Source organism: Cornus florida, unplaced genomic scaffold, assembly GCF_030987335.1.
Source record: "Cornus florida cultivar Cherokee Brave unplaced genomic scaffold, ASM3098733v1 CherokeeBrave_3.0.0_Hap2_Chr09, whole genome shotgun sequence".
Classification (NCBI taxonomy): domain Eukaryota; kingdom Viridiplantae; phylum Streptophyta; class Magnoliopsida; order Cornales; family Cornaceae; genus Cornus; species Cornus florida.
In genome coordinates this window covers 34811954-34825524 of record NW_026775579.1, presented here as the reverse complement: position 1 = coordinate 34825524, position 13571 = coordinate 34811954, and the positions used below count along the sequence as shown (strand labels likewise).

Sequence of the window (13571 nt, the reverse complement as noted above, 5' to 3'; positions counted from 1 at the left end):
CACAATAATCCCATGTAACGTATCAAACGCACCCTAAGTTCTGCTCACGAGTTGGTCTTTTTTTTTATGAAACAAAAAAAAAAAAAAACCACCTTAAATCACTCCATGAAAATCAGCTGATGATCAATTATATATACATATATATTTGTGTATGTATATATATAGAGAGAGACCAAAGGTCAAGAAGATGCAAGAGGGTTAAAAAGGTGAAACACAGTAGCAGCTGTCAAAAGCCCAATTACAAACCCTCTTTACTGAGTTTCTTGGAAAGTTGATTGTCTTCCAACTTATAATGGAAATGGTCTTAATTCCATTATTACTTTCTCTCTTTCTATTATATCTTTCTGCAAGCTTAAGCAAGGAAGAAGAGATAGAGTTGGGGTTCGTGGGTGAAAGAGATATCATCATGGGGAGAGGAAAGATAAAGATAAAGAGGATACAGAACTCAAGCAACAGGCAGGTCAAGAAGAAGGCTAAGGAGATCACAGTCTCTCTTGTTATCTTTGATAGCTCTGGCAAGATGCATGAGTACTGCAGCCCTGGAACTAAGTGTGTATATATATATATGCCCCTCTCTCTCTAGATATATATATATACACACACACAACCCTTTATTAATTTTTCAAATATTTTTCTAGGATTTTTTTATTTTAATTATGTCTTTTGGATTTATTAAATTTTCTAATTTTGATCATGATATGAAGGTTGGGTGATATCTTGGATCGATATCACACAGAGTCTGGGAAGAGGTTGTGGGATGCAAAGCATGAGGTAGGTTTGATTCTCTCTCTCTCTTTGATGTTTTGTTCTCAATCAGATCAGTTAATTTTTTTCCTAAAAAGATGTGGTTTTTTTAATATGACAAGTAGCTCCAACATGAATTGTATGGACAGATCTACAAATAGGATGTAGTTCTCTCCATCCCCTCCCTCTCTAGATCGCTTTCTCTCTCTCTTCTCTTCATTATTCTGTCATTTTTTTAATGATAGTAAACACAAAAGAACTAAATGAGATTTTACATCCTTGAGGCTTGGAAATGAAATGTTGTTCTCTCTCTTCCCTTTCCTTGCAAAAAATATATATACTCCATAAATATAAGGGTTCTCATTTTTGGAACATTTATAAGCACATAAAAGTGTAAATGTGTTTCCTTGAATAGATCTAGCTTGTACTAGTTTCTTTACTTGCTTCTTAGTCGTATCTTTTCAAAAGGGCATAAACAAGCATGTATATAGCCTCCCTCTTCTTCGGTCTGTATGATCTTTTTATATGCTAGCTTTTTTTTTTGGGGATAAAATATATGTTATTTTCTTTCTTTTTTGGGAATGTTAAGCAAATGTATTTATCATAAACTAAATATTGGGTGTTTGAACAATATATAATTAACAAACATATATATATATATATATATATATATATATTACAGAATCTGAGCAATGAAATTGATAGAATCAAGAAGGAGAATGACAGCATGCAGATTGAACTCAGGTAAAATAGCATATATATATATAATATTGAAAGTTTAAAATAGCACATATTCTTTGAATATAAATATATATGTATGTATCCATATTATATTTCTTAAATCTAAGCATGCATATATGTTTCAGGCACCTGAAGGGGGATGATATCACATCTTTGCCCTACAAAGAGCTGAAGGCTATAGAGGAAGCACTCGAAAATGGTCTTATGAGTAATTGGGAAAAACAGGTAAGTTTCATGCTGTAGCTAGAGTAGTTTATCTATCTAGTAAATCACACACGATCATGTACAATAATTCCCAATAACAGTATTTGATCGTCTTTCTTATCTTTTTCTTTTTATGACAGGTGGAAATCGTCAGAATGAGGAATAAAAATGTATGTACAGATCAAACAATTCATACCTTGGGTGATCTTATATGCCTATATAGCTTTTATGTTTTATTTTTTTATTTTTTATTTTTGATTTAGCTTTTATGCTAAGGACAATATTTAAATCCTTACTGGGTTGAATATAAATAAAACACGTCGTTAAACAGGTCAATAAAATAAAGAAAGAGAAAATAAATTGGATCCTACCCAAATGAAATCGGGTAAAGAGAGTTCATGGTTGTTTTTTTTTTTTTTTTTTTTCAATTACTTTAGAGTTCAACGTGTGGTTCTCTCTCTTTCTAGCACCAGCCTTCAGTGCTCTCTCTCTCCACCATCTCATTATGTGTTAGAATGAATGGAATTTGTAAAGAAACTGAACAGAGAGGCCAATGATCAGCTTGCCACTTTAATCGTTTATCGAAAACTCTTTTCTCTCTTTTCTAGAAAAAGAATCCTAAATGTATAAAAAAAATAAAATAAAAATAGATCGTACCTCCTTCAAATATTCCTGGCAATTGAATGATGATGTCCAAGACTAGAAACTTAAGAGGAAAAAAATGATGAAAAGAGAAGCCTGGTGCCCGAAAGAGAGAGAACCATATGTTGAAAAAAAAAAAAAAAAAAAGAAGAAGAAGAAGACAATTGAACCCTCTTTACCCGATTTCATCTGGGTAAAATTCGGTTTATTTTCTCTTTCTTTATTTTTGTAACCTTTTTAACAAAAGATGACATGTTTTATTTTTTTTGGGCCACATAAAAGGTGAGGATATTGTTGACCCTCACCACTGAGACTTAAGTATTGTCTTATGTGAATTGATTGAATCTCATTAAGTGCTGGTTAAATATTTCTCCTCAAAATAAGTGCCAAAAACTTGTAACTGGTTGTAGACACACACCAGATACATAGGCTATATATTCAGTTACATTGTTTGGGATGAAAACTGTTCAGGAGATAATGCTGGAGGAAGAGACTGAAGAGTACAAGCTCCTTGCTTATCAGTTAGTATGTCCATCATCTTACCCAGTGTATCTATATATATATATGAGTGTGTGTAATTAAATGTTCATCAATTCCCAAAAATGAATGATTTATACATGTCTAACACGGGCATTCATGTGTTTGTATACCTTGGTCCTATATGGTGTGCTTTTAGTCGTCAAATGTCAACAGTGTTTAGATAGTAGGATAATTTGGAGAAGGTGTACAGTTGTAGAGAATGGATGAAGTGGAGAATGAATGAAGGAACAATCTTTCTTTTATTGATTGGAGCACTTGTTCTCCATTTGGTAGTTGAAAGGCTTAGCTAGGGCTTCCACGATCACCACTTAGGGATATTTATATTCCACTTCCATCTTCTTACTTTCTCTATTTCTTTTTGTAAGTTACAATTTTTTTTTTTTTGTTTTTTTTGTTTTTTTTTTTCATTTTCAATATCTTCCCGACAATTTTTATAACATGACAATATCTAAAAAAAAAATCTATATATTTTAGATTGTTGCAAATATTTTTCCAAGATTCCTTTTGATTCTAGAAAAGTGTATCACTTTTCATCACCTCTCTTTGTTGTTGGGGGATGAGGCTAGCTTGATTAGCCAAGCTCCATGTTCATACATTCTCTATTCTCATTAATTTATCAATTCCATTCGCAACAAAGTGCTTTCTACTTCAGTTTCTAACTCCAGCTGGAATTGAGATATCTGGGCAGTCGATTGGCAACTAGGCTCTTCTTTCATCAGGCCTACACCACACCCTCCTGATCATGAATGGTGATGGCACTGTCATCTTTAGATTCTCTATTTATTTAGTAAAATTTATTTCATTTGACTTAAAAAAATAAATAAATAAATAAATAAAAATAAATAACATGGGAGAACTAGAAGAGGCTAATTTGTGAGGAATGTGTTTCCTTTTGGGAAAATTACATAAAAATGGAGTCAAAGTTCCATATTTACTTAGAGGCTGAGTCAAAGTTTCATATTTCTCTAAAATGGATTGCTGAGGTGGCACATAGTTTTTTACTGTTTAGAAATTGTGGTGCCTAAAATACCCTTCCGCGAAGGTACTACTTTTTCTTCGAAGGTACTACTTTTTTGAACTGAAGGTACTACTTTTTGGTGTTCAGGTACCATGTTTTTTAAACACTCGCGAAGGTACTACTTTTTCTTCGAAAGTACTATTTTTTTGAACTGAATGTACTACTTTTTTGAATTGAAGGTATTACTTTTTTGTTAGGGAAGGGCATTTTAGGCACCACAATTTTCTAAACAGTAAAAAATCATGTGCCACCTCAGCAATCCATTTTAAAGAAATATGGAACTTTGACTCAGTCTCTAAGTAAATATGAAACTTTAACTCCATTTATATGTAATTTTTCCTTTCCTTTTCCTTTTTCCCGCATTTTTCTTTTTTGGTTAAAAGAATGTATAGATTGAAAAGAATGTATAAAGGGCCTCAAAAAGGGCAGAAACACCGTACAAACATAAGTCATCCCATAACGGTAATAAACCCAAAATAAAACTCCAATTTTTTCCTTCACAAACATCTTTATGTTTTGTCGTGGAAGGATAGGTTCTTTGAGGAATTCATGTGGGACATATGTGTACATGGATATGTAGATACTTATGTTTCATGACATTCATGTAGTTAAGGATATATCGAGGTGAGGGGCATACTTGTCTTTTGGATATAAAGTAGCTAGTATATAAGAGATGAAGGGGGACGAGCAGATTTCTGCTCTCCTTTTCAGCCGGCAGATCCCTCTTCCTTTTCCCTTTTCATTTCATTTCTAGATCCATATTTTCAAGGCCCCTTTTCATCCCCTTCACTTGTAGGACGAGCAGATTTCTGCTCTCCTTTTCAGCCGGCAGACCCCTCTTCCTTTTCCCTTTTCATTTCATTTCTAGATCCATATTTTCAAGGCCCCTTTTCATCCCCTTCACTTGTGATTTGGAGGAAGCCATAGTTGGAGAAGTAGTAGAGCACGACAAGGGAATCATTTCTACGGGTTCTTCATTTGGTGCACTTTTCATTTGGTGGTTTTACTTGCTTTTGCTTATACTTGAGGTAGGGGTGTGTAATACTCTTAATCTATGATTCCTTGTGTTTTTATGAGCAGAAGAGTGTGTGAAGCATGCTAGTGTGAGTTATATTGTGTTAGCTTAAGTATACTATATTATACTTGTGATACTATATTATATATACTTGTGATACTATGTACATTCCATGTCTTCAAATGATTTCTAGCATGTGGTATATTGTGTTAGCTTAAGTATACTATATTATACTTGTGATACTATACTATATTAGAATGTGGTATATGATTTCAAGCATGACTATATGTAGTAGACATGGTTTATGTGTATGTTTATGTTTATCATTTGCCATGTGATGTTCTTTGTTAACTATGTGTATGGCTAATGATTCTATCACTAGGAATGAGAGTCTTGATGATTTTAAATATTTGGAAGCATAAGTAGATAAGCTAGTTAAATGTGTTTATACCAAGTGTTTGATAAAATGCCAAGGTGATACTCATGTTATATTTAAATTCATAATGATGTTAGAATTGATACCTATTGCATTGGAAAGCATGCCACGTTAGTAGTTTGAATATTAGGGCATGGATTGTGTGATTTTAATACTCACCTATGTACACTTTTGAGGTGTTTAAGGTCGTGTAACCAATGTGTGCTACTTTGTGGAAGTAATTGTGATTTTGGGATAAACTCGGACTTTTAAGAAGAGATGAGACGCTCCTCGAGGATGAAAATCCCCATATATTGGCTAATCAGTAAGTCATCGGCGGGTTAGTAGCCTGGGAATGACAAATTACAGCACGTGGCTTAGACAGCAGAGGTGTGTGTATGTCACAGAGCTTCGGCACATGACCGGGTGTGTGTGTGAGTTATGAGTTTCCCGGTTGTTGATTTCATACTTTACTTGCCAAGTTGATTAAATCGATTGTAATTACAACTCGTGGTATTCTGCATGTCATCATCTTGTATATGATTGCTTGAGCTATTTTTCTTATTAAAGCATGATATTGCATATATGGTAGCTCTAGGGAGAATACCTATCATGTTCCGTGAAATTAAAAGCCAGGGAGCATTACCTTTTTTTCATTGCCTACCATATTTTTCTGTTCGTTTGACTCAAAGAATATATCTTAGTTGTATACCATTCTTTCCTACTGAGCATATTTGTTCGCCCTGTTAACATTTTTAGGAAAATGCATTGCATTTGGGAGAAGTTCCCCATCCTTGATGGAGTTTTTGGATGCTCAATGATGATCTTGATGTGTTATGTGCAATGTTGTATGTGGTCTTGACTCATATGTTGGATATTGGAACTTGCATAACTTGTCATGTATTATTCTGGGTATCACGATCGTCATGACTTTTTATGTACTTCGAAGGGAGAAATGGCCGGTATAGGGACTCATAGCCATCTTTTCGAGTTATATGATTTCTATCCCCCTAGCCATTCTATGTTGTATGTGGCATACTTGAGAAATGATGTAATGAAGCCTTGTAGGCCATTTCTATCCATGTATGTATGTTATAACCATGATTTCTTTGTGATCACATTACTTGGTTTGCACTTTGTTGGATCACTTGTCCATGCCATTACATAGTTTTGAGTTGATGTAGACTCCATTTGAACCTCTTGGACACGCATGATTATGACTTTAAATGGAGGCTCGGACAAACGCCCTTGTGATGGGGTAATTTTTTAGTAGTTGGTATGTTTTGATCGGTCGGTTGGTATTTTTGGATTTGACATAGCGATCACCAAAACATAAAAGTTCAATAACTTTAATTTGCATATATATGTTCAGAGTTATGAAGTGTGAAAGCTAATATAAAGAATAAGTTTCACTATGTTTCTAAATCACTGGAATATTCAATTGGGATGCAAATCTAAACTTGGCATCAATTTGACGATCTTGGTGAGATTTAAATTTTCCTATAAATTGTTTCATTGATTTTGCCAGCTAACGCGTATAATTTACATCTTTGCCAAAATCCTTGGTCGGTAACACTCATCTATGTAGTCAGAAATTTAATTTCCGATAATTTCTTCTTAGTTTTTCTTGTGCACATTAGTATGACCCCCTCCAACAGAATTACTCATAAAAATAATAATAATAAAATAAATAAAATAAACCTAAAATAAATAAAAGCCATTGAAAACATAATGGTAATAATATATTAGACCAACGTTGTAGCATGATGAAAAATGACATGAGCTAACATTTGTTATATCAGGTGTCAATAACATGGTCCAATTTCGTTGAGCATTTTTCTTAATACTTTGAAATTTTAACTTCACGGAAATACAAATATTATAGACGTAAAAGTAATTTTCTAACAGCTTCATTTCAACACAAAATCAAGTAGTGTCTTTTCTTTTTTTTTTTTTTTTTTTTTTTGAAGGATAAAATTCAACTTATATAAATATAGAGAAAAGGTTACAGCCCAGTAAGTTAGCCCAATGCTAACCAAGATACAGCCCAAACTTTTGAACAGCCCATAGGCCCAAAGAAATAAATCAACATGAGTACATGACCGTTACTTGTCAACCAATTCCGTCAATCATGGAGAGTCCACCCACAAAATCAAATGTTGCATCAGGAAAATTCTCATACATTTTGATAACTTCTTGCGAATTGACCTTGATCTAGTAATATTGATATACTTTGGGAAAGTGACAGCCAGATATCTTATCTAGTTCTTTTGCATGCTTGATCAAATATTTTATAGTCTAACTTCAAATCCCCATTGATTCATCTCAATCTTTGCTTCCTTAAATTGATGAATAAATGCAACATCTTGAGACTCCTAGTACTCTATATCGAAATGATGTGTCTCTAAAGCCAACAAATTGCTTGATTGAAACAAGAAAATCAATCAAAAACAAAAAATGATGCAAAAAAGAAGAAAAAACAAAGAAAAACTTAATTGACTTGTAATATTACTCCATATATAATAATAAAAGTCTACATATATAATGTGAAAGAAATCCCGTCACATACAAAATGTGTGCAGAACAACTAAGGGAGTTAAAAGAAGCAATGAAACCTTCAGCCACACCTACCCCTCGTCGGCCACCTAATCACCTGAAACCACCATTCCATCCACCTCTCCACACCAAAAAACTTCACCCTTCCTCACCACCTCAACTCAGCACCATTCCTGGCACTCAAAGTTCAGCACTGAAGGAGTCAACATCACATCCAACCAAAAGAAAACCTCCATTGCCACCCAAAGTCCATACTCCCTGTAAACCCCCACTAACCCACTCACAGCACATTCCCTGCAAACCATCACCACCACCTGAATCCTCAGGGGCAAAGGACTCAGAAAATCACTTGCCACGTCCTTCTACAGTCACCGGTGCAACAAAAGAAAGAGTAAGGCTCACACTCCAAAATGATAGAATTCTTAATCCCAAAGGTTTGGAAATCAGCGATGTGGTCCTGTTGCCGGACAGCACTAATGCAGCCATCATGAACGCATCTAAATTCAAGCTCTTGGAAGAGGTTGCAAGACTTAAGGCCCTGCTACATAAGAAAGATTTGGAGCTTGAAAAGGCACCGAGTCGGATCAAAGAGGCTACAAATGTCTCTGTTTCTGAGCTACTGCAGGAGCTGAAGATGATTGTGGATCGACTCCAGCCTGCATGTACAAAAGTCTCACTGGGCAAAGGTGTAGCGAACGCGCCAACCAAACAAGCAACAATGCGATTGGGGGTTGATGCCTCTACACCAACTGGATTTCTGGATCTGCAGGTGTCAAATCCAAATTTGAATAAGGATTCAAACTCCTTTTTTCCCCTGTTATCTCTACAGTATCACCCCACGTGAAGGGCCCTACCCCATATCATTTGGTTAGCCATGACTCATTCTCTTTCAATCCCAACCAAACTAACCAAACTAACTTAACCACCCACACAAACCAAATTTCCACCCCTCCCTTGTTACAACATTTACCAACCCTACCATCACCACAAATAAACCATATCACAACCAATCACATAACAAACGTGGATGAACACAGCAAAGACACTGTGGAGGAAGAGGACAAGGGTCAAAGCTGGGCATCAGTGGCACAGTCCCCCTCGGATCACTGGGATTTTGAGTACTTTGAGCTGGCATTGGAGGATGATGGTATTATTGTCAAACCACTTGATGAAGTTTGCGAGGAAGGCAACAATTATTGGAGTAGCTACCTAGTTAGATCTTTCAGAAGAACCATGCCATTCAAAATTGTCTCTAGAATTGCTTTTAAACTTTGGAAAAACAGAGGGCTTCTCAAGGTTGTAGTCAACAAAGCTGGTCTTTTCTTTTTCAAGTCTCAGTCCCTTCGGGAATGCAGAGCAATTTTGGCCGGCAAGCAATGGATTATCACAGGTATGCCAATCACCTTAAAACTCTGGCAAGATGATGAGCAATCTTCAAGTTCAAGGTTTATCATTTCAAATACACTCAATATCTAGATCATTCTCTTTAATATACCCTTTAATTTGTGGTCACCCAAGGGTCTCAGCTATATAGCTAGTGCAATTGGTAAACCCTTATTTGCTAATGCTAACACTCAAACCAGAAATAGGATTGACTATGCAAGGGTGTGTGTGGAAGTTAGTCCTATGTCTCATCTACCCAAATCTTTCCCTGTTAGAAACAAGGGTAAAATGGAAACAATTAAAGTCCAGTATCCATAGACGCCTTCCAATTGCACCAAATGTATTGCTTTGGGCCACTCCACTGACAAATGTAGGACATTAACCAGCAGCTCTGAAGCTAATCATGAGGTTGAGCAGATCTCTTTAACTGGTAATGGGGGATTACAGTCTAATGAATGGCATAAGGTCACAAGAAAGAAGAGGAACCACTTGACCAATTGCACACCAATCCCCAATCCTTTCCTACAACCCCTCACTACTATAAACCAGCAAGAGGCTTCCACTTCAAATGGTCTTCTTCAACTTGCCTCTGAGATTATGAACTGTCCATCAGCAACAGGAATTTGTAGAAATTCCAAGCCTCTCACTACAAATCCACTTGAACATTCATTGCATGCTAAGAATGCCAATACTTCTCAATTGGACATAACCATACAAAGGTTATCTTCTGAATCGCTGGAGCTGGTCGCAATGGTCAATGTGGAACCATTACTTCAGACTGACTGCCCAATGGGTTTGAATTTGGTTGTTGACTTATCAAGCCATAAAATGTCTGATTCACATGGAGCTATGCAAGTACCATCTACTGTCACAACCTCAAATTCTTTTACAGCATTGGATAAAGCTCTAAACCCTGAGGATAACGTTGAAATCAATGATTGTTATGAGAGCAGTGAACAAGAAGAAGATGATTTAACTTGTACCATTTAGGATCCATCATACTCACCTATCATGAAGAAGGCCCTCAAGCCTAGAAAGCCATCACAGGGCAAACATTCCAAAATAAGTAGAAAGGCAAAAGTGATTAAGCCATGTTTGGCTAATGTGGCTACCATGAAAGGGTTTAGAGGGTTGTGTAAGCTCACTAGTTCTTCTCAATGAACTGGGGAGCATGCATGGAATATCAGAGGGTTGAACTCCCCCCTCAAACAAGTGGAGGTAAAGAATTTAATTGTTGATAATGAGTTGTGTCTTTTGGCTTTGCTTGAAACTAAGGTTAATTGTGATAATGTGGATAGTATACATAGAGCCATTGCTCCAAATTGGCATATTCAATGCAATTACAGTTTCTCTGTGCTGGGTAGAGTGTGGATCTTGTGGAATCCAGTGAAGATTTCTCTCCTTGCAATGTCACAAAACAGTCAAGTGGTTAACTGCACTATCATGCTCTTGGATTCTAATATCAAATGCTTGGCTTCATTTATATATGCTGCTAATACTACTATTGAAAGGGAACCACTTTGGAGAAGTCTTGCAAGGCATAATGATCCTGGAGTAGTATGGATACTCATGGGAGATTTTAATGCCCTATTGCATGTGAATGAAACATTTGGTGGAGCTTCAAGGTGAACCCAAGGAATGGAAGATTTCAAGAATTGTTTGCATCACAATGAGTTGGAGGATATGAGATTTTCAGGAATTTTCTTCACATGGACCAATAACAATTTGGGGTGTGCCAATATTTCAAGGAAATTGGATAGGGTTTTGATAAACCAAGCTTGGATGAATGTTTTCCCTAATGCAGCCTGTGAATTTTTAACCCATGGAATCTCTGACCATTCACCAATGGTAGCCAAATTCGGAATTCAAAGGCAAAAGAGGAACCTTCCATTCAGGTTCTTTAATTTCTGGGCTGCCAACTCTAAGTTTCTGGACATTGTTCAACAAGGATGGCATACACATGTCCAAGGTACAAAAATATTTTCAGTCACACAGAGATTAAGAGCCTTGAAACAACCACTTAAGCTGCTGAACAAGAATGATTATAGGGATATTTCTTCAAAAGTTACTGCTTGTAGAGATGAATTGATTCAATGCCAAACAAGCCTGGATCGATCTTAATCCAGTTGATGATCTACTGAGGCTTAATGAGAAAGACATTGCAAGGAGATTTAATGAGCTTTGCTTAGCTGAGGAGATGTTTTTTAAGCAAAAAGCTCAGATTCATTGGTTGAAGGTTGGGGATCAAAACACAGCATTCTTCATGAAATCCTTTTCATCCAAAGCAAACAAGAGAAAGATTGTCTCAACTGAGGACTCTAATGGCAATACTGTCCAAGGGTTGGAGCTGCAGAGGGAATTTATCAGACACTTTCAAAGCTTACTTGGCCAGAGCTACAACCAGTACACAGGTATGTCCTCCTTCTCTTCCTTTATCTCCAAGTCTGTCCCATCCCACCTATTACCACAACTCACTGAAATTCCAACAGACTTGGAGATTCAAAGCTGCATTCTTTCCTTCCATCCTTATAAAAGCCCTAGACCTGATGGCTTTAATTCTTGGTTCTTCAAGCATACTTGGCCAATTGTTGGCCAAGACATCACTGCTGCAATAAGGGATTTCTTTATCTCTGGAAGAATGCTCTCTGATATTAATTGTTCTTATATTGCTTTAGTTCCTAAGGTTCCAAACCCCACTACAGTTAGTGACTTTAGACCAATTTCTTGTTGTAATCTTCTATATAAATGCATATCCAAGCTCATTGCAACCAAGCTAAGCACTGTATTACCCACTCTCATTAATCCTGCACAAAATATTTTTATAAAGAATAGGCAAATCACAGATAATATCCTACTTGCACATGAGCTTTTGAATGGTTACCATAGGGCTTCACACTCACCTTCTTATGCACTCAAAATTGATCTTAAAAAAGCTTTTGACTCCTTGCACTGGCAATTCATTTTAGACACACTATTCTTGTTTGGTTTTCCGGATTAATTTATTAAATGGATTGAGCAATGTATCACCACACCTTCTTACTCCATCTCTTTGAATGGGGAGCTGTTTGGATTCTTTAAGGGAAAGAGGGGAATTAGGCAAGGGGATCCATTATCACCCCTATTGTTTGTTTTGGCCATGGAGGTCCTCTCACTGGCAATCACCAACTCTATTTCACAGAATGCTTCAAATACCACTAGAGGTGTAGAAGGTTGGGAATCACACATTTGGCATTTGCAGATGATGTAATTTTGTTCAGCCATGGTAACCTTTCCTCTGTGACAGTCTTGCTTGCAGCCTTGAATATGTTTTTAAATGCATCTGGCCTCTCTGTCAACCCCTCCAAAAGCCAAGTTTTCTTTACAGGGGTTGATCCACAAACAAAATCCAATATCACTTCATTGTTACAATTTGATGTTGGAGTTCTACCAAACAAATACTTGGGACTTCCACTCTCTTCCTCAGCTATCAACTCCACTGACTGTTAAACTTTGGTAGAAAGAATCACAGCAAGAATAGGAATGTGGACCTCAAGATTTTTGTCATATGCAGGGAAGACAGTCCTAATCAAATCCATCCTCTTTTCCATACAAGCCTATTGGACACAAGCCTTCATCCTTCCTATAAAAGTCATTGATCAGATTTATTAGATTATTAGGAATTTTTACTGGTCAGGGATTGAAACAAGAAAGGGAGGGGCAAAAGTGACATGGTCAGCCATTTGTAAATCTAAACTAAGTGGAGGTCTTGGTTTTCCTTGCTTGGAATTAACAAATAGAGTTTCAAGCCTCAAGCACATTTGGAAATTATGTATCAAAAAATACAGTCTTTGGGTTGCTTGGATTTATGAATACCTTATTAAGGCCTAGAGTGTCTGGACTGTCAAACCCTCTTCATTGAGCTCAGGATTTTGGAGAAGAATACTCAAGCTAAGGGGCATGGCTAGGGGTCTTGTCAAACACAAGGTGGGGGAAGGGAAAAATACAAGTTTATGGTTAGATTACTGGTTACCTGATAGCCCTATATCATCACAGGTTGGGTTGACTGACAGTAAAGTTTTACAGTTGGACCCCCAGCTTAAAGTTGAGTGTCTAATTGAGAATTCACAATGGACAGCCCTAGGTTTTCTACAGCAACATCCATTCTTCCAGTCACAAGCATTCATTACACAACTTCAATCCATCTCTCCCCCAACTACAACACCTAATCTAATACAGTGGTTTCCAAGTGCCCTTCTTGATTACTCTCACAAGCTTACAATGGAATACTATGCACCACCATCTTTGTTATTTGCTTGGCAGCATCTCATCTAGTA

General features: G+C 36.5%; 1 protein-coding gene across 1 annotated transcript; it reads left to right on the top strand.

Annotated features, from left to right (window-relative positions):
• The first annotated feature begins 356 nt into the window (after positions 1–356).
• LOC132272475 (agamous-like MADS-box protein MADS9) lies at positions 357–3031 on the top strand. Its single transcript, XM_059773621.1, has 7 exons — positions 357–549; positions 705–771; positions 1427–1488; positions 1611–1710; positions 1830–1859; positions 2803–2856; positions 3008–3031. Exons 1-7 carry the CDS (start codon positions 407–409, stop codon positions 3029–3031), a joined length of 480 nt encoding a protein of 159 aa, XP_059629604.1. The 5' UTR covers positions 357–406.
• The last annotated feature ends 10540 nt before the right edge of the window (positions 3032–13571 follow it).

Coding starts and splice junctions, on each gene's coding strand:
- LOC132272475 (XM_059773621.1), top strand. CDS start 407: ATGGGGAGAGGAAAGATAAAGATAAAGAGGATACAGAACTCAAGCAAC. Junction 550..704: donor TACTGCAGCCCTGGAACTAA/GTGTGTATATAT, acceptor CATGATATGAAG/GTTGGGTGATATCTTGGATC. Junction 2,857..3,007: donor AGCTCCTTGCTTATCAGTTA/GTATGTCCATCA, acceptor GTGTGCTTTTAG/TCGTCAAATGTCAACAGTGT.